The sequence below is a fragment of the Heterodontus francisci genome, chromosome 11, assembly GCF_036365525.1.
Source record: "Heterodontus francisci isolate sHetFra1 chromosome 11, sHetFra1.hap1, whole genome shotgun sequence".
Taxonomy (NCBI): domain Eukaryota; kingdom Metazoa; phylum Chordata; class Chondrichthyes; order Heterodontiformes; family Heterodontidae; genus Heterodontus; species Heterodontus francisci.
Window position 1 is genome coordinate 58,365,135 of NC_090381.1, and position 25,849 is coordinate 58,390,983.

The following is a 25,849-nucleotide window of genomic DNA, read 5'->3' on the forward strand; positions in this document are numbered from 1 at the left end:
CTAACTCTTTTCTCTCAAAACAATTTTCTGTCTTTGGATTACTTACAGCCCATTTACAACCCCGGTCTATACAGGCAGCTTCATTTGCATTTTCTTCAGGATGACAGTCAATCCTTTCAAATACTGAAGAATTCCATTGTACTGAATATGATTCTCCTAGTGCAAGTTGAAGACCTGTTAGATGAACAACCTATGTAGAGAAAAACACATTTATTGCAAGGGTCAGCTAAGAGTTAGTTATAACAATCCTGATTACAATTATTCCATTTTTAATCAGTATTCTCAATAATAGTTTAAAGCATAGGTTTCATCAGTATCTAGAGCTTTTCATGCTTTTAATGATTTTATTTTCTGAGGTCTTGAACAGGATTTTCCTTTGAATATGTATCCATTTTTGGGCAGCTTCTAGGTGGGCAGGAACAGAAAATCTGTTGGTAAATTCTTCTGTCGGCTCTTCAACCTCTTAGGTTTTCTACTGAAAATGACACCTGCCCATATTTGTGTTGGGCACAAGCAAATCAAAAGGTATTAGCAGGAAGATTTTATCCTATGCAGTTCTAGTCATTAGCATCCTTAGTAATAATGGGTATCAAGAATGTCACTGCAATCCTGTCATCGAGCATTATTAAGGTGTGGGAGAGGGATGGATATTTTAAAATTTAAACGGCTGTCTTGCTCAGTACAATCAACCATGTGAACTTGGAGTGAGATAAATTTTTTTCAATTATTTTCAGTTTCACATGGTACGATTGATTACAACAACTTTCCCCCCACTAACCAACATCAGCAACCTGGTGGTATAGAAAATACTGCTGGGTACTCGCTACCAACATTCAAATTAATCTGTCCCTGGGGGCACACTGGTAGGCAGAAATTTCACCCTAATGCTTTCTTAGCAGGAGCCCCTGCCGCAGAGGAAAATCTAATGTTAAAAATGTAATCTATATAACATTAACACAAATATACTTATTGCAGCTTTCTAGCCAGGACTAATTGCAATAAAGATTGATTTCTTACTGGTATTATGGTTTCATGAGTTTTATCATTAAAAGACACTCGGCCAACATTACAAAATAGCGCAATTGATAAAAAACATTGTTTACAATAATCATTATCAGATTAAAGAATGTTACTAAAGGTTGCACTGAGTGTCCACCCAGGTTAGAACATAGAACATAGAACAGTACAGCACAGTACAGGCCCTTCAGCCAACGATGTTATGCCGAACCTTTAACCTACTCTAAGATCAAACTAACTACCTACCCTTCATTCTACTATCGTCCATGTACCTATCCAAGAGTCGCTTAAATGTCCCTAATGTATCTGCTTCTACTACCACCGCTGGCAGTGCATTCCACGCACACATCACTCTCTGTGTAAAGAACCTACCTCTGACATCTCCCCGAAACGTTCCTCCAATCACCTTAAAATTATGCCCCCTGGTGATAGCCCTTTCCACCCTGGGAAAAAGTCTCTGGCTATCCACTCTATCTATGCCTCTCATCATCTTGTACCCCTCTCTCAAGTCACCTCTCATCCTTCTTCGCTCCAATGAGAAAAGCCCTAGCTCCCTCAATCTTTCTTCGTAAGACATGCCCTCCAGTCCAGGCAGCATCCTGGTAAATCTCCTCTGCACCCTCTCTAAAGCTTCCACATCCTTCCTGTCTAAGCAGGGTATGGTCTGAGAAAAAAAAAAGGTTCAATTTTACAGGAATGTGCTAATTGTTCTTTTCCAAACACAACGTCCAAAGAGATATGCATCCTTGTCTGTTTATCACATACCAGCAAGAGCAGCAGTGAACATATTGGATCTTGCTTTGTAAATAACAAGTGTCACTTACATAGATCTTAATCTTTGAAAGCATTTTGGTGTTACCATCTTCCCCCACAGGACAGTCTTTTCTTACTTAATTCTCACTCTACATGCATTAGATTTAAAGTTTGAGTTCCAAATTAATCCTGGAATCAATCAGCTCTACTACAAATTGGATGTAATGGAGAAGCATTGAGTTAACATCATTTTTGACTTCTAAGTGTTATAGGCTTAATAAATACTGTTCAGACTGAGTAGCACAGAATGGGACAGTTAGGGAGTGAATTTTAGACGTATTCAATTAAAGAAAAAAACTATTGCGATTATAAGAAAGGTTCCATTACCTTAGTAACTGCATTATAATTGATATTTTCTGGTGGTAAAGTCATGACATTATCTTTATGTTCCACAATGACAGACGTCAGATCACTCTCAACACCAAGGATTCTCATTTCTTCAAATGTAAGGTTGTTTGGGTCATTGTATCCTTGTTTTAGTACTTTAATATCCAAATGATTCTAAAAGGGAACAAACAAATCATTATGCATATAGAACAAATTTCATGATTCTTTTTCCTGGTAGTGTTGACACTAAATTCTGAATTTTATCAGCCCATCACGCCCAGCGGTGGGACCGGATGAGGGTGGCGTCACCACTCATCACGTATGCAGTCAGCTGACTGTAATCACGCAGCGGCCAGCCCATTTGAATACAGGAGGCGCAGGCCCCGTCCCATTGGAGGATGGGGGCGGGCATCGAGAGGCCGATGGCATCGTCAGCGGAGACAAACACAAGTGCTGGCGCCATATTTAAAGAACTACCAGCCCTGCTTAAACTACTGCTTCACTGAAAGACTTTGCTGCTGCTTTGCCTTTGTACTGCTGTTCTGTTGATCATGCCTGGATGGAGTCCCTGTACTGGTGAGCTCCTGTACTGCTGACCCCCGGCTGTACTGGTGTGCTCCTGTACTGCTGACACCACCCCGCCCCCCCCCACCCCACCCCCGGCTGTGCTGGTGTGCTCCTGTACTGCTGACGCCCCCTGGCTGGAGTCCCTGTGCTGCTGTGCCCCTGTACTGCTGACGCCCCCTGACTGGAGTCCCTGTGCTGCTATGCTGCTGACCGAGCTCATAATGCTAGGAGCTGACCAGAAGCCAAAAGGGACTATGTCAGGCGGATATCAACGGGTGGCCCCACAGTTCAGCGATGAGTCCCTGCAGGTTCTCCTCCAGGCTGTAAGGAAAAGGTCGGAGCACTCTTTCCAAGGGATGACAGGAAGACACCCTCCCACCTGACCAAGCAAGCTTGGACAGAGATCGCAGAGGAGGTCAGCAGCTTTGGGGTCACCCTCTGAAATTGGATACAGTGCTGCAAGAGGGTCAATTACCTCCTACACTCCTCCAAGGTGAGTCCTTCATATTCATCCCATCTTTGGGGCTTGCATGTGGTCATGCAGGAGGGAGCTTGACATGGGCTGGAACAACCGGCACAGTGGCACATTGGTTAGCATCACAGCCTCACAGCTCCAGCGACCTGGGTTTGGTTCTTCCTGTGCTGAGTTTGCAAGTTCTTGTGGGTTTCCTCTGGATGCTCCAGTTTCCTCCCACATGCCAAAGACTTGCGGGTTGATAGGTAAATTGGCCATTGTAAAAAAAACAAATTGCTCCTAGTGTAGGTCGGTGGTAGGAGAATTGAGGGAAGGTGGGGATGTAAGAGGGAAAATGGGATTAATGTAGGATTAGTATAAATGGGTGGTTGATGGTCGGCGTGGACTCAGTGGGCCGAAGGGCCTGTTTCGGTGCTGTATCTCTCTATGACTCTATAACCCCCACCCCGGCAGTGAGCATGGAAGTTGGGGGTGTTGTTCCTGTTGCCTACCTGCCCCTACTGCTATTTTGCCAGCTGCAGGGGAGGTGGCAAACAGCCCACCTGCCCCCGCCAATTGAGGCCCTTAAATAGCCAATTAATTGCCACTTATGGGCTGAAAAGTGGGTGGCAAGGAGCTCAGGCAACATCAGATCATGTCAGATGCATGGCTGGATCTCCAAAACAGCTAGCCTTCTGACCAAGCTTGCCCACTACATGTCCCTTGAGAGCAGATGTGAGGAGGAGAGATTCGGGAGCTCCCATCATGGACCAAGAGGTTGCCACCGGAACAGGTGTCCTCGGGTCTCCATAGGAAGATTAACAGTGTCCCTCTTCATGCTTGCAGGAGAAAATGGCCCACAACAGTAGGGAAAAGGTGAAGGAGGTGGGATCCTGGACATTCAAGAACTGGTCCCGGCAGAGGAGGAAGCCTTGGAACTTGCGGGCTCCCAGGACAGCCAATTCAGAGCAGTTGGAGAGACTGGAGTGTCCACCTAAGAGAGTGAGGAGGCATTGTGGTCATGTGCTGACCATTGACCTTCTAGAGAATCACATCATGCCTGGTTGGCATGGGCAGATCCATGCAGCAGAACCCCTAAATGTTTGTGTTTTCTGATGCAGGTTGTGAGCACTCAGATGGAAGATCATTTTCTGGCATCGCTGGAATCCCATCGGCCTCTGAGGATGAAGAATCCTCAGAGGGTGCATAGCCACACTGTTCCTCTGCACCCTCCACTAGCACAGATACTCTCACCTCGGTAGGTATGCACTTGGGCTTAGAGGCAGGGTCACAAGCTGGGGAGAGCACCACAAAGGCATACGAGCGGCTGACAGAGACCATGAATGGCAAGGCCACTGACAGTCAGAGGACTGTGGGAGGCCTGGCCCATGCTGAGCCCCAGCTGATGATGAGCCTCTGATGGTGGCAGCACAGAACATGCAGGAGTTGCAGAGAGAGGGAAGGGAACATCTGGTGGAGCTGCCAGAGGCAATGTGTGACCATGAGTGGACAATGGAGGAGACCATCCATTCCATGAGTGCTGTCATGTCTTTGGCATGTAAGCACATGGCTTACTCCCTCGAGAGGTTGGCAACCCTCATGGAGAGCCAGATCCCAGAGATGTGCACAAACCTGCATAAACAATCGCTTTAGACTTGGGTTCAACGCAACAGTGGCAAGGCAATAGGGGGATGAGGTGCCTGGAGACTACTCCAGCTCCTCGTCCATCTATGGTCTGCAGGGAGGTTTCTGTGAGCCTTGAAAGGGAGGAGGAGAGGCTGACCTCCACATGTGGGGGCTCCCCTCAGGGTGCTTCAATTGTGAACAGTGGCTCCTCAGCCCCTCTGCCAGTGACCCCAGCTCCAGTAGCTGCGACGATGCACCTATACAGAAACTCCTCAGTCAGCCGGGGGCCCTCCAGCCTCAGGCAGCCAAAATCATCCTAGGCCACCAGGCAGTGCATTCAGCAGCCCGCCTCTAACTCAGCTGCCAGCGCAGGGGGAGCACTTCATAAAAGCTCACAGAAGCACGTGAAGAAGAGCACCTAGATGCACTTGGGGTTTCACGGCTCTGTGAAACTTGGTCTTGTTATTGGGTATTGTAACCATTTCAATAAGCGGATGTCATAATTGAGAATCTCTCATACTTTCCTTGCTGCCCTGTCGGATGCCAACTTCATGCTTGCTTCCTCAATGGGCTTTCAATGCAGGGACAGGCTACATATGGGCACCTTCTCAGCTTTGTACATGTGCTTAGTGAGACTGGGCACAAGGTGCGGGAGTGTGCTAGGAAAGTGGTGGCATGCGAATACAGTGAGTCTTTACTGAGTTCCCTTGGAATGGGCATCATGGTGGCAGAAACTGGCTATGTATGAGATTGTTCTAAGCCCTCTTTGCGTGTCTCTCAATGGCCCTTGCCTCCGGTGTAAGGATTTCATCATCTCGCACTATCTGCTCTGCATCCTCCTTCACATCCTCTTTGTCAGATGAGGAGTGGTGATCAATCATGTCCTCTTGATGCAAGGCCACCCCCTCTGCTGTGCTGGATTGTGCAGAGTACAGTAGACCACCACGATACACAAGACCCTCACTGGGGCATACTGCAGGGCTCCACCGGATCGATCAAGGTACCGGAATCTCAGCTTCAGCATGTCCAATGGCCTGCTCAATGGTTGCTCAAGAGGACCCATTGCAGATGTTGTAGCTCTCCTCTGCTTCAGTGCAAGGGTTCCTCACAAGCACCAGTAGCCATGTCTTCAATAGGTAGCCCTTGTTCCCAAGAATCCACCCCTGAAGGCGAGCACAGGGCCAGAAAAGCTGTGGCACCTGGGACTGTCGGAGTATGTAGATGTTGTGGCTGCTGCCCAGACACCTTCAGGACACACTTTCAGTGGTTGCAGACCAGTTGAACATTGATTGAATGAAAGCCCTTCCTGTTAATGGAAGCCGCTGGCTGCTCCATGGGTGCCTTGATGGATGCACGTGTGCAATTGATGACACAGTGCACCTGTGGAGATCCAGCGATGGCTCCGAATCCAATGGCCCTCTCCGCCTGACTCTCAGGGTCAGTTCAATACCGCACATCGTTGCTGGCCCTCTTGTACAGGGCATTGGTCATTTCCTTGATGCAGCAGTGGGCTGCTGCCTAAGGCACCTCACACAGGTCACCAGTGGATCCCTGGAAAGAACTGGAGGTGTAAAGAGTGAGTGCCACAGTCTGGCCTACGGGCATTGGGTGCCCACCAAAGCCAATGGGTTGCAGCTCATCCTGCAGCACGGTGCATATGTTGGTGACGGCCTCCCTGGAGAGTCACAGTCTTCGGCGACACTGCCAGTGGGAAATCGGGAGGTAACTGAGGTGAGTCGTGGATAAGCTCTTCCTTTTGTGCCAGCTGCTGTTGCTCCCCAGTCGATCTTCACCAGCTTGCCCAACCATTGCCTGGCCCTGTTTTCCTCTGAGTCTCTGCTGCGCAGTGCAGGATATACAAAGACTGGGTGTATGAAACTCATTCCAGCCGGTCACTCCCCCTCCTGTGTGCTGTCTCTGGAGAGATGACTTTGCCTTTGGAGCCTTCCCCTTGCCACTCTAATGGCTAATTCCCCTCTGTGCCCACCCTTGCTTCCAGGTTTGCACCCCCTCTGCACCCATTCTTGCCTTAAGGGCTGAACCCCCTCTGCACCCACCCTGACCATGAGGGCTACACCCACTCTGCATCCATTCTTGTCTTGAGGGCTGCACCTCCACTGCACCCACCCTTGTCATGAGGGCTGCTCCCCCTCTGTACCCACCCTTGTCATGAGGGCTGCTCTGTTGTCGGGCAATGGCTGCCACATCCCCCATTCCCCTTTCTGGATTCATCCAACAGTCACCATGGCTGCCAACCCGTGGCAGCACTGAGGCATCGCCTCGGTGCCACCACCTTTAAACAGCCGAGGATCTGAAGGCACTCAATCCCCATGTGTCGTTCACTAAATAGGAAACCCCCATTAAATCCAAGTCAAGTGGATGTAAATACATGATAAAAAAACTTTTCTGTAATTATAATTGCAGTCCTGCGATGTCTTAGTGGCAATGCTGCCTTGGAGCTTTCCCGCTGCTGACAAAATCCGGAACCGAAGTCACAATGTTAGGTTTCCAGGTGAGTGCCTACCCTCCTATTTTTTCAGCACCACACCTCCACTCTCATTCCTGCCAGCCAGATAAAGTCTCTTGTGGGATGACCGTAAGTGCTATAAGTGAAGGTTACTGGAGGAAGTGACGTCATGCCACACATGGCCAGGGAGTTGTGGGTGTAGTCTGACAGAGTGAGCTATGTTTAGATGTGGCTCATGCAATAGTTTAGAGATACAGCACTGAAACAGGCCCTTCGGCCCACCGAGTCTGTGCCGACCATCAACCACCCATTTATACTAATCCTACACTAATCCCACATTCCTATCACATCCCCACCTGTCCCTATATATTTCCCTACCACCTACCTATACTAGGGGGCAATTTATAATGGCCAATTAACCTATCAACCTGCAAGTCTTTGGCATGTGGGAGGAAACCGGAGCACCCGGAGGAAACCCACGCAGACACAGGGAGAACTTGCAAACTCCGCACAGGCAGTATCCAGAATCGAACCCGGGTCCCTGGAGCTGTGAGGCTGCGGTGCTAACCACTGCGCCACCGTGCCGCCCCTAGCTATATGTATATATATGTTCTAGTTTAATTATACTAAAAACCCACATTTTCTTTGTATTGTTTGGAGTCCTGTGAATCTTACAATAGTTTGCATAGCAAAGGAACAAGAAATATTCCAAAATCCAGCCCTAATTGTGCCAATAAGGTCCATATTGGTCCATTATGAGGTGTCTAGGCCTTGCGCATAAACTGTTTGTCCAAAGCAGTGAGCTTGCTATCTACTGAAAGAGCAATCAAGGGGCAACCATTGAGAGGTCAAAAAACACTTAAATCAGGTTGCCTCACTATAATGGTCCAGATTTTGCTGTAGCAGGGCATCTAATGGTATGTGCCATTAGTAAGACTTGCCCTTGAATGTTGCAGGATTTTTGTGTGGCAAGTTCCTGAAAGTGCAAGCTGATCAAGGTACAGTGAGGGAAACACAACATCTGGGACCTGAGTGAACAGTGCATAGAAACATAGAAAATTTACAAAACAGAAGGAGGCCATTCAGCCCATTGTATCTGTGCTAGTCAAAAAAGAGCTATACAGGCTAGTCCCACTTTGTAGATCATGGTTTGTAGCCTTGGGTTACAACACTTCAAGTGCATATCCAAGTATTTTTTAAGTGCATTGAGTGTTTCTGCCTCTAGCTCTCTTTCAGCCAATGAGTTTCAGACACTTACCACCATCTAGGTGAAAAAGTTTCTCCTCAATTCCCCTCTAATCTTCCTGCCAATTACTTTAAATTTATGTCCTCTGGTTATTGACATTTCTGCTAATGGAAATAGATCCTTCTTATTGACTCTATCTAGGCTCCTCATAATTTTGTACAGCTCAAGCAAATTTCTTCTCAGTCTTCACTGTTCCAAAAAAAAACAGCCTATCCAATCTTTTCTTATAGCTAAAATCCTCCATTACCGGCAACATCTTCATAAATTTCCTGTGCACTTTCTCTAGTGCAATCACATCCTTCCTGTAATACAGTGACCAGAATTATAATACAGTGACCAGAACTGTACGCAGTACTCTAACTGTGGCCTAACTAGCCTTTTATACATTTCTAACCATATCCTTGACCAATCACATTGAAGGATTGTGAAATGAACAATGCAAGGACTGAGACGGGAATTTAAATTCGAGAAGGTAAATTGAATGTCAAATCAGGTACCTAAGGCAAAATAAAGAGGGGACAAAGAAAGATTGGATTAAGAGAGAGACAAAAGAGAAATGGAAAGGAAAAAAATAAGATCTTACGCTTTTAAAATCTCCAACAATACCTGAAGGAATGAGTCTCCATATTTGTAATAGTTAATTTTCAGTGCCAGAGAGGTTGGTTGGCAGTAATTAATACCTATCATCCTTTTAAAGGGATACTTAGAATTGACAAACCTCCATTGTCTGTGACAAGTTTGGTTCGAATCTATTGCAAGATGCCATTTTAGCAAAGCTAATGGAGGAGTGACACAACTCAGACAGCAACTTTTCAATATTTGCATTTAATATTTGCATCTGTTCCTTGCCTGAAGTTGCTGTGTCATTTGCACATAAATAATAGTGAGCGCCATTATCCTCACAGTTACTTTGACAGTAAATTTAGCCCAAAATACATACAAATAAGGGTGCCAATCCAATTTTTTATCCAAATTTTCCTCCAATTATTGCCTCCAAGCAATCCAATAAGTATTGGGGCAGAAACAAGTAAATCCTCTCCATATTATTAGGACAGAAATGAGATGGCATCATTCATCACCCATTTAAAATGAGGGGCATTCAGCTAATTTGAGTCTTAAAAGAAAGTTTGATACTTAAGCTATGTTTTTTTTTTGTTACAGCTTGTACTAGTTTCTTTTGGGTCCAATTCAGTGATGCCAGAGGAAAGATGACATGACAACAGTGAGGACCCAAATTCCACAACACCAGAGCGATGAGGAAGTCTTGGTGGATGTGATAAGGACAGATCACTATTATTATTTAAACTGGCTACCTGTATCGCTTGAGCCTTACTTGGGGAGCTTAATGAGGGGAAACTTCAGAATTGAAAGTGTGCAGCTGCTGTCCAATATGAAAATATGCTGCCACTTAAAGTTAAGTGATGTTATATATGGGAATAAAAATGTTGGAGCTTTTTTAAAGGTTGAAAAATCAATCACCCAAGTTTTCAAATTTTGTAAAGGCTGTATGGAGAGAACAAATGTCAGTTGAGGTTTGACAGGATAGACAGCATAACAAGGAAGCATGATCAGAGTTGGTGGTCAGGTGTGAAGAGTTGCTCTACTTAACTCTTCAGAGCATCCTTCACACAACATGACAATGCACCATGCCTAGAAGGTGGCAGTGAGAATGTATGCTGTCAAAAATACTTGTTGAATCTGAGAACAGATACAAGAAAAAATTGCATAGATAGGGGAAAGACATAGTATGGATAGAGAATTGGCTCAGGGACAAAAAGAAAATGGTGGTGGTGAATGGATGTTTCTCAGACTCAGAGGTGGTTTGCAGTTGTGTTACCCAAGGGTCCGTTTTGGGTCCATTATTCTTTTCAATTTTTCTAAACAACCTAGACTTGGGTACAGAGAGCAGGATTATAAAGCTTGCAGATTATACAAAACTTGGCAACGTAGTCGATAGCGATGAGGATAGTTGTACACTTAAGGTGACATCGACAGAATGGTGAAATGGGTAGAAGCATGGCAGATGGAATTCAATATGGAGAAGTGTGAAGTGATAGACTTTGGGAGGACTAATATGAAAAGAGAGTATCCTATAAATCGCACAATTTTGAAAAGGGTAGATAAGCAGAGATTCCTTGGTATCCATATACACAAATCCTTAAAGGTGCTCGAGAAGTTAATAAGGTGGTTAAATAAGCATGTGGGTTATTTGAGGTTATATATAGAGGAATAGAATATAAAAGCAGAGATCATGTTGAATTTCATAAATCACTGTTAGGCCTCAACTGGAGTTTTGTGGACAGTTCTGGGCACCAAATTTAATGAAAGATGCAATAGCCTTAGAAAAGGTTCAGAGGAGGTTTTCCATGATGTTACTGCGGATGAAGAACTTCAGTTATGAGCAATGGTTGGAAAAGTTAGGATATTCTTCTTGGAACAGAGAATATTAAGAGGTAACTTAATAGAGGTTTTCAATGATGGGAGGTTTTAATAGAGAAAAATTGTTCCCTTTTGAGATGGGTCAATAACCAAAGGTCGTAGATTTAAAATCATTGGTAAAAGTTCTAAAAGGGAATAAGGACAAATATTTTCACTGAGAGATTTGTTGGGATCTGGAATGCTGTACCTGAAAATAATAACTTTAAAAGAGGGTTGGACAGGCACTTGAGGATGAGAAACTTACAGGGTTACAGATAAAGTGGGGTGTGGGACTATGTAAGATTGCCCTTTCAAAAAACCAGCACAAACATGACAGGCTGAGTGCCCTCCTTCTGTGCTGTAAATCTCTATGATTCTACGACACAGTGATTAATGAAACCAGCAAGATAAGACTAGCCAACAGTACTATGCATCAGATAACTGGTACATGTCATAAAATGCAGCCTGTCAACTTATAGCGTGTTTGCGGCTGACCAGTGCCAAACTCTCACACCAGCATACAGCTCTTCTGTTGCATCTTGACTGCATATCTACACTAGAACAGGATACACGGTTGAGATGCAATGTACAATTGAAAACCATGCCACACTCACACCTGCCAAAGGCTTCAGGTTGTGCCTGGATTAAATCTGGGCTTGTCCCTTTTCATGTCACTGAAATAAGATCCTTTCTAGTCCAGCACTTTATACTGTACTCTTTTTATTTGACTTTCCTTTTTCTTCACCTATTTTCTATGTGAACCTTCTAAAGTTATTGTGATTATTACCTAAGAGTTCTCCAACCTTACAGTAATTTATTTGTTCTGCTTCATTGTTTGGCAGCAGATCTAATACTACATCCCTTTTTGTTAAAGATGCAATATATTGATGAAGGAAACAGTCTTTAGACACATTCTAAGAGTCCTTATCTATTTTGATCACAAGTTTTGTCTTAGAATGCTTAAAATTCCCTAGTATTACAACTCAATTATTCATGCAAACTTCTCATAATTGCCTGAAAGGTTCATCCTTGATTTCTTTCCTGCTATTGGTTATACTGATTGAATTGCTCCACCGTGAGCCGACATGAACTTGATGGGCTGAATGGCCTCTATGCCATATATGACTTTATGACTCTCAATATAGTAATAGCCCCTTACAACAGAGGAGAAGTAATTGACAAAAAAAAGATAAAAATGGTTGGGCTGAGAACAATTTCCTCAGGAATTCCTGGAGTTATGTCCTGGGGCTGTAATGACTGGTATCTGATAACCACACTATTTCCTTTTGCATAAGGTATGACTTCAGCCACTGGAGGGTTTTCTCTTTGACCATCCCATTGACTTTAGCAATGCTAGGGTTTCTTGGTGGCGTATTTGGTTGATAGTTGCCTGATGGGCATGTAACATCAGCATTAAACATTCCAAAATAAAGTACAGCACAGTCAAATGCAAAATCTGATCCTGGAAATTACTGTTGGCACTGTTATCATGCAAATGCTGATTTTCCTATTTAAATTATTTTCTTCATTATTTTAATAAGGAATTCATCGGCTTATTTTAAATGGAATAACACATTCTCTAATGATTCTGGTTAAAGGATGAATGAATGAGGATGGATGAATTTTGACACTTGAGTATGTGCTTTGGATGCTGTCATATTTTAGAATTTCCATAGGATGGAGAATGAACATATCTCAATACTTTCACAGACTCTTCCGGAAACAATTCCTCCTGACAAAGAGTAACACTTATTCAGTTTAAAGTATTACATAGCTATCTCTGTAAAAAGAAAAACTCAGCCAACAATCCAAGAAATGTGTTCCATGTACAAATTGAGCAGTAAATTTTGTAACAGAATAACAATTCGAAATTAGAACTGAATCAATTTGAAAAGGCTAACCTCTGCAACTGTAAACTGATAAGCAATGTAAGCTTCATTTTGGAAAGTATCTGAAAGGTAAAATCAGCACAATTTACTATTCAGCAACACAGTGCATCAGAAACATCAGTGATAGAGGTGGCATATTATTAAACAACATATTTAAAAGCAGTCAGGACTGAGAATGAAGAACAACAATAGGTCAGTACTAAAGGTAATATAACTGCTTGAATATCCATGTTCAAATAGCTTACCAGCCATGGCTAAACGGATTTAATACTTCTTTTGAACTGACAGTCTGAGTTGAGAAATAAGCCACTGGGCTCGGACAATATATGTAGAACTGGTCCTGAACAGCAGCTTATCAGAGAGACAATTGGAAGCAGTGCCGTCATCTTTTATAGCAAATATATATTCTGAGGAAAGTTATTTATCTGATCTAAATTGCAGAAAGAAGATGTTTATGGATCTCCGGTATTCAAAGCAGCTGCACACTGTGGATTATAGTACATTAATGTTTTGTGAAATACCTTTGGACTCTCCATCATCCCAGAATAACTCTCCACTAGCCTTTCCTTGCTCATCAAGGGCAATGAGGAGACCGAGGGGGTTCTTCCGACTATATATAAGGATAAAATATTTATTTGATGTAATTCAATGGCACCTTTATTATCTATGATATTTTAATACAAGTGTATTAAACTTCAGGAAAGCTAAGCATAAGTCAGGTTGCAGTTACCTATAAAAAGTAGTATTGGCTGGTCGCTGTGTTGGGAAGATAAATCCACCTCTGACATGAAGTCCCAGTTTTTCTTTTGGTACATACATATTCGCAAACTGCTTTCGAAATGATATGGCAGCACCCTAATTTAACAAAAACAGCTTTTTCAGAATATATCCGTACTGCATATTTATTATTCATTAATTAGCATGCACAGCACTGGGAGAAGTGAGTGAGGCACATAAGCCCCCCGACATGGGGGGGTCATGGCGAGAGGGCCAGGAAAATACTACCGGGAGAGGCCCGCCACAGGCCTTGACTCCGGGAAGGCCCCGCCCCATTTTACCGGTGGCAGCAAGGCCTCGGGGTGGCCCCGCCGTGCTCGGCAAAAAAAGTCATTAACATATTCAAATAAATTATAATTGCATAATAATGACTTACCTTGCGGCGACGGCCATCCCACGACAATATTCCGGCCGGTGGCCCGAAATCCCGTACCTTCGGATCTCCGAACGGAGATCCGAGGTGGAACACTGGTGGGGAGGGGACAGCAGTGAATTTTTCAGGGCGGGATGGGGGACAGAGGCAAAAATGAACGCGATTGGCTGAGGGGATGGTGGGAAGGTCTTGAATGTCAAAGTACAGAAAGTTGAGGGGGTAAAGGTCAGGATCGAGAATTTACATTTTTTAGGGGGACGTGAAAAATAATGAAGTGATTATTCATGGGGGGTGGTGGGAGAGGGGATTGCAAGTGTGACTAAATTTTTTTCATTATTGTTTCACAAACCTGTGCCTTTAATTATGTAAATATGACTGAAGGGCTTGAAGTCCTTTAAAATTGGCGCTAGCGCCTGCGCGGTGCCGCCGGACACCATTGCTGCGGTCGAAGCACCCACCCCTCTGCATCATCGGGGATGGGCAGTCCGCCCCCACCATGTTAATAAGCCACCACATGAAATGTCGTGGCAGCACTCTGGCGCACATTCCATGCATGCGCCGCACACGATTTGAAGCTCGCCGCAAAAATCAAGCCCAAAAGCCGTATGTAAATACTATTCTATTATCAGGATTGGTCATTGTGACCTGAAAGAATAGACGTATTTTGTTATCAATAGACATATCTTAATTCAAACTGTTATACATATCTACATAGCTTTGTCAAAAACAAATTTAAGAAAAATGAGTACAAGAATATTAGATTCAGTTATAAAGCATTCGGCACCCTTTGAAAAGGCACAAGTTTGAATTCTACCCTTGACTAAAGTTAAAATTTAGCAACCTATTATTGGGTAAATGTGATGGGCTGTCAGTCGAGTTGCTAGATATAATTTATTGTTGTGATAGACAATTTTGTGCTGGAGGAGAGAAAATGTTTGCAGGCAAATATAGCCGACTTATTTCCTCTCAGCTAATTTGATTAGACCTCACCATTCTCTTCAGGAAAAGAAGCTATTGTGGAGGCAGCAGAACTAATGTTGGAGACAAAGATGAAAATTCTCAGCCTTCTCTTGCAGCAACTATTATAATTTTCATTAAATATCTAATTTCCAGTATTAAGTAAACTTAATTTGTATTAAGTCCTTGTGATTTAATAAATGGTTAAGGGAAGCTTTTACTTCCCGAAAATGACAGCACTGATTCCTTTTTGGGAGCTCCTAGCAGGAAACACTAGGGCCTATAGTGTCTGATTTGATATCCATTAACTTAAATAGGTGGACAATCTGACACAGTTGAACTGTGATTTATTGGGCTGTGTTCCCTGTGTGAGCTATTCCACTGCAGTAGTGTTCAACTGTGGAATAAGAATTTATTACTTCAAAATTAGATCAAAATGATATTTACTGTTTCGTAGTCATACCAAACTGCATCAGGCACATAGGCATTGACATTTTCCGTATTCTGAAATAAAGAAAAGTATGTAAGAAGCATTGATATAAATTTTAAAACAAGTATTAAAATAGTTTATAATTGCAAAACGAAACAGGAAAGACATTATTTTCTTTTTGGGTTGACAGGCATCCAGTTGGCATCAGGCTTCTGGTGTGCCATAATGTAGCACTATTGTCAGCCATGGCTCATAACCCTCACCTCTGAGATGCAAGGATGAGGGTCAATACCCACTCTAGAGACTTGAGCGTACAAGTCTGACACTTCAGTGCAGTACTGAGAAATTGCTGTTCAGTTGGAGATGCCATTTTGCAGATGAGACATTAAACTGATAGTCAAAAAAGTAAATGAGAAAATATGCTGCTATCTGCGTGATATTTAAAGTCTGAAACTAGAACTTTTCACAAGGCATACCGCACTGAGCAATTTGCAACAAAAATTTTAACTCTGAGGTGAAATGGAGTCTCCCCTCTCAGGGAGATATAAAAAATTCCATGGCAAGATTCAAAGAAGAGCAGCAGAGTTCTCTCTGTGTCTTGGCCAACATGCAACCCTCAATGAAACCTAAAACAGATTGTCTGATCATTATATCATTGCTGTTTGGGAGCTTGCTGTGCACAAATTGGCTGTCATGTTTCTTACATTACAACAGCGACTACACTTCAAAAAGTACTTCATTGGTTGTAAAGTTCTTTGGTATGTCCTGAGGTTATAAAAGATGCTAAATAAAGGCAAGTCTCTCTTTCTTATACTGTGACATGGATTCATGCTCATGTAATAAATGTTCAATCTTTAGGGCGGCACAGTGGTGCAGTGGTTAGCACCGCAGCCTCACAGCTCCAGCGACCCGGGTTCAATTCTGGGTACTGCCTGTGTGGAGTTTGCAAGTTCTCCCTGTGTCTGTGTGGGTTTCCTCCGGGTGCTCCGGTTTCCTCCCACCCCTGGTATAGGTAGGTGGTAGGGAAATATAGGGACAGGTGGGGATGTGGTGGGAATGTGGAATTGGTGTAGGATTAGTATAAATGGGTGGTTGATGGTCGGCACAGACTCGGTGGGTCGAAAGGCCTGTTTCAGTGCTGTATCTCTAAACTAAATTAGGACACAAGATATCACAGATAAATAAGGCCATTTGCTCCATCTTAATTCATGCAGTCAGATCAGGACGCATGCTCCCTTTGCCACATCTAGCTGCTCCTCAAAAGTGTAAATTTTGCTGCTATTAGCTTGCTGATAGCTGTGCATATTTTAAAAAATGGTAGAAGTTTAATTAACGTACAGAATCTAGCACAGGAGTGATAAGAAGAGCAGGTCCCCAAAGAAACTGACGGTCAATGGTCCATGTTGCATTGTCTGAAGGAAACCTTGCAAAAGATAAAACAATTTACACATTTGGATATAGTTGCACTTGAATGTCTTTCTGTTGTGGATGAAACTGCTGGGAAATGGAACATTTACTACTTTGTCCCCAGTAACAGCAGTTAATCACACTGCACCACGTATGAAACAAACCAAACACAATCAAACTCCTTATACATTTCCTAATAAACTAGTTTAAGTCTAGTGTCAAAAGCACACATCCTACTTTATCAGTGGAACAACAAGAATAATGACTTGTATTTATAGTAGTGCAAAATCTTTTAAGGCATTTCACAGTTGGCAGGGAGGGCAGTCAGACCCAAGCAGGAGTGGGAAATGGCTGAAGGTGCTATCAAAGAGAAAGGCTTCAGGGAGGATCTTAATGTAGGGCAAAGTAGCAGGATGAATGGGTTTAAGGAGGGAGTTCCACAGTGTGGGAACATTTATGAAAACTCTGAGCTAAATTTTATCAGCCCCTCGATGCCATGGGTCATGGCGGGGAGGCCCGTAAAATGCTAGCGGGAGCGGCCCGCCTTGATCCACAATGCCGAAAAGGCCCAGCCGGATATTAGCGACGGCAGCGAGGCCTCGGTCCAGTTCCGGACTTCATTACAATATTAAAATGAAGATAATTAACATTCAAATTAACTTACCTGCTGGTGGCGGCCATCCCATGCCGATCTTACGGCTGCCAATCGCAACTCGCGTGCCTTTGGAATTCTCTATGGAGTTCTGAGACAAGACACTACACTGGTGGGGAGGGGAGGAGGAATAAAATTGTCAGGGCAGGAGGTGGGTGGGGGGGCGGAATCATGGAAAACCTTTTTCATTGGGTATGGGAATGGTGGGAAGGGGTTGAGGGACAAAGGGAATAAAGTTCAGGGGGAAGGTACAGAATATAAATTAAAGTTTTTTCTGGGGGGAGAGGGCAACCTATATATAGATTACCCACTGGGGGTGGGAGATGGGATTTAAAGTTGCATTAAAACTTTATTTTTATTTCCTGGAGACTGGGACCTTTAAAAATATAACTGTCACTGAAGGGCTTGAAGCCATTTAAAAATGGCACCGGTGCCAGTGCAGTGGCACCAGACACCATTGCCGGGGATGCGGCAGAACACGGCACGCTGATAAAATTCAGCCCTCTGTCACTTATTGTAGAAAGAAAAGGGGGAGGAACATGAGCTAGAACAGCATTGGAAGTGTGGAAAGAGCAGGCAGTGAAAGGAATTTGAGGAGGATACAAAGGTAGGAATGAGACTGAAGTGATTTTAAGATGATGACGGAGATTTTAAAGTCAATGCTCTGAGGGGTGGGAAGCGACTGGGGAGGAAAAAGTAACAAAGTAAACGGCAAGCAGAATTTTATGTGGAAAAGGATGTGGGCAACGAAGTGAATTCTAGATGAGATGGAAGAGGTGTTTGGAAAAGTTGAATTTGGAGGTGAAAAACTCATGGCTGACAGCTTGACCGGCAGTGTGATTGAGGTGGAAGGAGAGATGAGAAATATTTCAGAAGTGGAAGTAGGCAGTCTTGGCACGGACTCAGTGTGGAGTTTGAAATTCAGTTCAGGGTCAAACAAGATACTTAAGTTGCACAAGACTGAACTCAGGTAGGCGTCCAAAGAGAGGGTTAGGATCAGAGTCCAAGGTGGTGAATGGCTAATGAGTGACAAATAGAACAATTTTGCTGAAGCTGAGTTGTAAAACATTATAGCTGCTCCATAAATTGATATTGGCCAGGCAGGCCCAACACCACAATGATATTGATGGAAGCAAGGCTGATGATGGAGAAGTAAATATGGTTATCATCAGTGCCCATGTAAGTCAGAAAGGAAAGCACATGAAAGGAGTATGACGGGCAAGGGTAGACACTTTGGAGAACATTGCTGGTAATTGTCATGAATGGGAGGAGAAGCCATTACCAGAGATGTGCCGGTGACATTACGACAGGTAGAAATGAGTCCCAGATAGGTGAATCCCATTCAAGAGTGATGGAGAAGAATGGTGTAATCTACTGCGTCAAAGGTTGCAGAGATGTTGAATAGGAGGGTGAAAGTTAATGCACGAGGATCACGTAATCACAAAGAATGTTGGTGACTTTGACAAATTCTGTGCGAATTATGGAAGCTGGATTACAAGGAATTAAACAGGGCATGGGCACAGTTGGGTGCCAATGATTTATTCCACAATGGAGAGGAGGTGGTGTTTGGAAAGGATGAAGGAAATGGGCAGGTTATTTAAGGAGCTGGATTATTATAGCAGTTTTGAAAGTGGGGAAAGCAATGCTTGAAGAGTAGAAGCAGTTGATGATATTAGCATTGGACCAAGGAATAATAATTAAGTGGTGAAGAGCTGAGTTCGGATGGAGTAGATGAGAAGAAAGTGGCGAATCTCATGGAAGCGATGAATTGAGTAAGGGCTGGAGTGGAGATCGAGAACACATTATAGAGTGTTGTGAGGCAGAACTCAGATAAACATCAGCTAGCATTTGTCAAAGCAATGGATAGGCAACTCCAACACCCTCTTTCTATAGCGTCTCAGGATATTGCCAACTCCTTAGCAGGAATCAATAAATGAAGATCAGGTTTGTTCACGGGCAACTGGATGGATTCTACTCCGATTTATTTTGCTTGTGATCCCTAACTACCATAAGAGAAAGAGAATGGGCTGGATTTTAAGAACCCACCGCTGATCTTGGTGGCGAACTCAAAAACTGGCGGCCCACACATGCGGGCCGCATGCCAAAGAGCCGCCGCAATAGCAAGAGCAGTGGTTCATTTAGATATCCAGGGCAGCCCGCCCCTTCCTCCAATCTCACGGAGGGGGCAGGCTGTTCGTCCCCGGCAATGGTGTCAGCTACCTGCGCACAGCCGCTGGCGCCATTTTTAAAGGACAGCCAGCCCTGCCACCTAATTTAAATTTTAAATACATACCCCCAAATTAAATGAATAAATTTCTTATACCCGTTTCCCAACCCCCAATAACGATTACATTAACTATTTGCCCTTTCCCGCCCAAAACTCTTACCTTTTACATTTGACCTGCCCCCCACAAAAAGGCACAAAGTCTGAAGTTCAATCCTTTCCACCATCTCCTACACCCATTATCCCATTATGTGCATTTGTCCCTGTTCCGCTCCCCACCCCCACTCCCCTGAAAATCTTACCTCCTGCCCCCTCCTCACCAGTGTCACGCTGGCTTTCCCCGGACGGGGATTTGAAGGTTTGGGAGTGCTGGCCACTGCGCCAAAGATCACAGCGGGTCCTCCAGATTGCAGGTAAGTCTATGTTAAATCATTCATTTTATTTCTTTGAATATTTTAATTGAGGTCCCATTGCCAAGCGGCGGGGTGCCGCAACGGAGCCTCGTCACCACCTGGAGGATTGGGTCAGGCCCTTCTGGTGTTGAGGTCCATGGCGGGCCTCATTTGGACCCATCTTCAGGCTCCCTCACCACAGAACCCGACGCAGGGGGACAACAACATCTAGCCCAACGTATCCATCTATTTCGGATATGCTAATGAAAGCCCCAGATGTGGAAGAAGCCTGTTTTAATGACAAACTGTGTAGATTTCATCCATGCACGTCCAATCAATGAAGTTTATCCTGAACAGTTAATATGCTTGGATCCAATTTTACTACACCATGCCCCCAAATTTTCCAAAGACTTTTTTTCCGTACCCTGAAACCCTGATACTGCACAATGGTTTTCTTCTATCAGCCGAGACAGGTAGTTTCTTCCCAGATCTCTGACAATTCCAGCTTAAGCTGCTTGCTGCAACACTTGCAATAAAAGCCTGAGGTGATTTCCAGTGAGGAAGATTTGGCCATTTACTCATATCATCCGGAGATGACATGGTCCAGATCATATGGGTGTAATATAACAGTAAGTGTGAAAATCAGGCCAACTGGAAAATCAGCCGAATGAGTAACACATTTGGCCAAATTTACAATGATTAGATTTAGATGGATTTCAGCTTCTGTCTTCTTGCTCCTTTAATTAATTTCAACAGAAGTCTTTCACTTGAGCTCAAAATGTTTAAGCAGAAAGAATACCATATGTTGCATCGATAATTATACTGTATAAAAATCAATGTCTCTCCAGTGAATTAATTTCACTAGTATGGATTGATAATATGTTGATATGACTTTGATAATCATCAGAATTCATTGATTTTTGAAAGTACTTACTCATGAAGCAGTGGTCGAACTACAGTGTCTCCAAAGGTATTAGCCTTGTGAAAGAGCGTGTAGAGGTAAGGAAGCAATGTGTACCGAATATTCAGGTAATGTTTGGAACTATTCACTAAAAGGGAATTTTCACCATAAAAAGCAGGATCTTGAGGCTAAAAAGTAAGATTTGTATCATAAAGAAAAATTTTATTGCCAAAATTATAAATGAAATCTAACAATACACCACACTGATTAATGAGTTAATAGATATTTTTCATATTAATAGATATATTTCATACAGATATTTCTACATTTTCTCCTATTGCAATAAAATATTCATTATCAGCTTATGAAAACTCACTGCATATCCCTCAGCATTGTGGTTCCTAGAAAATGGATAAAATGCTCCAACCTGCATCCATCTTCTACAAAGTTCTTCAGTCGAATTATCAAAGAAACCACAAATATCTGCTCCAATCTGTAAAAAGGAAGTGCAATTGTGACCATTAGTTCATCAAACAGTTGTGGCTGTTCAACTTCTATAAACAGCTAAGCTCTCGATAAAACAGATCTTTGTTTTGATTGACATTTTGTAATCTTGATAATACATGAAAAGATGTCATTACTCAGAAAAGATGTCATTAAAACTTACAGACAACTAGATGAATGTTTCTTTTTAGTTTTTACTGCCAACTTCACTTACTCATCTTAAATCAACTTACATATGGAATACCAAAGAGATTAAACTCTAGCATTCCAGGAATTGCCCACTTGATGTCATTCCAATTTGCTGCATTATCTCCCAGCCAGTGTCCTGTGTACTTTCCTGATCCAGCAAAAGTTGATCGAGAAAGGATAAGACTTCGTCTACCATGGAATACACGTTTAATTACTCTGCAATGTCAAACAAAATACATTTTTGTTATAATGTGGGTAAGAAGATAAGAAATAGAAGCAGGAGTAGACCATACGGCCCCTCGAGTCTGCTCTGCCATTGATCTTGGCTGATCTAGGGCTTCAACTCCACTTTCCCACCCGTTCCCCATATCTCTTGATTCCCTGAGAGACCAAAGTCTGTCTGTCTGTCTACCTCAGCCTTAGATAAATTCAATGATGCAGCATCCACTAGCCTCTGGGGTAGAGAATTCCAAAGATTCACAACCCTTTGAGTGAAGAAATTGCTCCTCATCTCAGCCCTAAATGATCGTCCTTTATTCTGAGACTGTGCCCCATGTTTTAGATTCCCCAGCCAGGTGAGGCAACTTCTCAGTGCTTATCAAGCCCCTTCAGAATTTTGTAAGTTTCAATCAGATTCATTCTTCTAAACTCCAGAGAATTTACTCAGCCTCTCATCATAGGACAATCCTATCATCCCAGGGATCAATCCAGTGAACATTCTCTTTATTGCCTCCAATGCAAATATATCCTTTCTTAAATATGGAGACGAAAACTGCGCAAAGTGTTCCAGGTGTGGTCTCACCAAAGCTCTGTACAATTGCAGCAAGATTTCTTTATTCTTGTACTCCAATCCCTTTGCAATAAAGGCCAACATGTCATTTGCTTTCCTAATTGCTTGCTCTACTTGCATGCTAACTTTCTGTGTTCCATGCAAGTTTCATGCTTTTAAGAAAATATTCTGCTGTTCTATTCTTACAACCAAAGTGAATAACCTCACACATCCCCACATTATATTCTATCTGTCAACTTGTAGCCCATCACTTAACCTGTCTATATCTCTTTGCAGCCTCTCTGTGTCCTCTTCCCAGCTTGCATTTCCACCTATTATCAGCAAACTTAGATTCATTACTATCTGTCTCTTTGTCTAAGTCATTAATATAGATTGTAAATAGCTGAGGCCCCAGCACTGGTCTCTGCAGCACTCCACTAGTCACAGCCTGCCAACTTGAAAATGTCCCATTTATGCCTACTCTCTGCTTCCTGTCAGTTAACCAATCCTCTATCCATGCTAATGTTTACCTCCAACTTCATGAACCCTTATCTTGCCTATTAATCTTTTGTGTGGCACCTTATCAAATGCCTTTTGGAAATCCAGGTATACTATATCAACTGATACCCTTTATCTACTCTACTAGTTACATCCTTTAAAAAACTCCATTAAATTTATCAAACAAAGTTTTTCTTTTGTAAAACCATGTTGACTTTACATGATTTTGTTAAGACTTCCTTAATAATAGATTCCAGAACTTTCCTAAAAAATGATGTCAGGCTAACTGGTCTGTAGTTCCCTGTTTTGTCTTTCCCTCCTTTCTTGAACGGCAGTGTTATATTTGCTAACTTCCAATCTGCCAGGACTGTTCCAGAATCCATAGACTTTTGGAAAATCATAGCCAGCGCATCCACTATCTCTGCAGCTATCTCTTTTAGAACCCTAGGATGTAGACTATCAGGCCCCAGGGATTTGTCGGATTTTAGTCCCTTAAGTTTCTCCAATACTTTTTCTCTACTGATATTAATTATCTTAATTTCCTCATACTTTTTATCACTCTTGTTAGCCATTAGGCTCCCCTCTATTTCTGGTATGCAACTTGTGTCTTCTATTGTGAAAACAGACAGAAATATTCGTTCAATGTCCCTGCCACTTCCTCAGTTCCCACAATAATTCCTCCTGTCTCTGCTTCCAAGGAACCAACATTTACTTCAGCTACTCTATTCCTTTTTATATACTTGTAAAAGCTCTTACAATCTGTATTAATATTCCTAGCTAGTTTACTCTTGTATTCTATTTTTTCCCTTTTATCAACCTTTAGATGGCCCTTTGCTGGTTTCTAAAACACTCTCAATCCTCAGACTTGCTACTCTTCTTTATAAACTTCTTCTTTTAATCTAATACTATCCTTAACTTCCTGAGTAAGCCGCGGATGAATCTTTCTTGCTGAAATTTTTATTTTTCAATGGAATGTATTGTTAGTCACTTGGTAGTACAGAACTTGAGTATTGCTAAAAAAGAGACATGCTGTTGAAGCTTTTCATCTTGCACTCATCAGGATATATGCAAGAATGCCAAATTTCAAAGGGAGCAACAAATTTATACTGCATGAGAAAAGGATGCTGATTGATTGGCAAGTTGACCCTGATTGGTCAAGGCGTTGCCGTGGAGAATGCACCAGGGAACTATTGTCCCCCACGCTTTTGTTTAATTTTAAAAAAGTGCAATGTTTCTTTTGCCTACAGAGGATAGGTCCCTGAATATGAATATATGCAGCTTCTAGCAAGCATAAGTGTTTTTGCATGGGGTCAGATTTTCAACATGCTGCCTGTGTATAAAACTGGTGTTGTGGATTGGCCATCCGTTAGATAAACCATCTGATTTTCATCCAATTGATTTAAGTCGAAATGACTTGGGTAGTTTCTATAATGAGTGGCTGATCCTCAATACCAGCTTTACAGTTGGGCCGAAAGATAAAAATCCATCCCAAGGTTTGATCTCAATCAGAAAAGCATTGGGATTGGGCCTCTAACTCCAGGGGACATGTTGGGATAACATGTATGGGTTTTGATGCAGTGGAACAATAAAATCATTGACCAACTCTTTCACACCATTACAATGACTCACCTCAACATATTAAAATATACTCCTACATTTAACACTTACTGTTCAGTAGCAAGTATCATTGAGTGCCCATAAAGACTGTGAAGATCATAATGCATTCCCTCAGTCTGTTTAGCATCCATGCAAACGGTCTTAGAGTACATCAATTTATCAAGAATCCCTTCAAAAGAAAATATTATATGAAATGGATAGTGATTTACAAACAAACATATAAAGATTGTGCATACAACTTTGGCACATGTATCCTCTAAAGTGGTAGTGGCAAAAGGTAAAGAATGATAGTTCAAATTCTATTGTCAATGGATTTTATCTCATGAGCTTATTTTTTGATTCTGTTATGCAGCAAGGTTTTGCCTTGTAGATTAAGATCACTTACTCTCAGGTCTCAAAAACAAATCCCATCTAAGAAGTCATTAAATATTCCCCACATAATTTGCTCCAAACTGACAAGCAAAACAAGGTAGAAAAAAGCCAATACAAAACCTATTATTATAAGGAAAACATTGACCTGTTCAGACAGCAACTTCTTAAAAGCAATGTTTTGACATGCCTGCAAAGACCCTGAACTAAAAGATAAATACACAAATCTGGAAGAAAAGTTCTACAAAGCCCAATATAACTAAAGAGAAAAGAGAAGTGCAGGATAAGTTCAAATGGTATTTGTACCTGTGTGAAGAAGAAGCCAGTTGCCAATAGTTGAAGGCAATGTTCTCCTCAACCATTTCCAAAATAATGACTTTATTCTTACCGCTACAGAAGTCAAAGGATAAGGAGTGATTCTGGAAAGTGACTACTATGTAAGAGGTAAGCAGACTTTTAATGGCATGCTGTGCAGCAGAAGGGTCTGAAAGGGTTAATTTTGGGGGCAGTGAGAGTAACACCTCCCACAGTGATGATGACATGAGAAATCACATGTGTAATAGGCTTGGGAGAAGCAAGAAGCATCATGAGTGGCAGAAGTTAGACAGGCTTAGGTAACGTGTAGATCGTCCTTGTAAATATAGTAAATGAGTTACTGTTTAGATTTACGACTCCGAGGTCGCTGTAAACCAAGCTCAACCTAGCACCTGAAATGCTAGCAACAATATACAATATGGTTGCAGCAGTGAACACACCCAGATGATTTTGAGAAGCCTAACCCGGTACAGCGGCACAAAAAGACTGCAGATCTCATAGAGAGTCTGCAAAGAGCTCCAAAGCTGTACCATAAATGACGAAAAGACAGGGAGAGTTAGTGAGTTGGCCTGACAGGCATTCAGGCTGCACCATAGAAGTATGGTGGTCTGAGAAAAATCCAGATCCAGTGATCGCTGGCATCGAGTTATA

The 25,849-nt window shown here is 42.7% G+C and overlaps 1 protein-coding gene across 1 annotated transcript in view; it reads right to left on the minus strand.

Moving 5' to 3' along the window:
* Window positions 1-25,849, minus strand: part of si (sucrase-isomaltase) — a 207,217-nt gene that overhangs the window by 132,567 nt on the left and 48,801 nt on the right. The window contains exons 15-25 of the mRNA XM_068042180.1: window positions 24,566-24,683; window positions 21,675-21,846; window positions 21,314-21,430; window positions 20,971-21,125; window positions 16,700-16,784; window positions 15,379-15,435; window positions 13,555-13,679; window positions 13,346-13,434; window positions 12,837-12,886; window positions 2,158-2,331; window positions 47-190 (exon numbers count right to left, since the gene is read on the minus strand). Of these exons, the coding sequence (XP_067898281.1) occupies window positions 47-190; window positions 2,158-2,331; window positions 12,837-12,886; window positions 13,346-13,434; window positions 13,555-13,679; window positions 15,379-15,435; window positions 16,700-16,784; window positions 20,971-21,125; window positions 21,314-21,430; window positions 21,675-21,846; window positions 24,566-24,683 (1,286 nt within the window). The remainder of the gene's footprint in view (window positions 1-46; window positions 191-2,157; window positions 2,332-12,836; window positions 12,887-13,345; window positions 13,435-13,554; window positions 13,680-15,378; window positions 15,436-16,699; window positions 16,785-20,970; window positions 21,126-21,313; window positions 21,431-21,674; window positions 21,847-24,565; window positions 24,684-25,849) is intronic.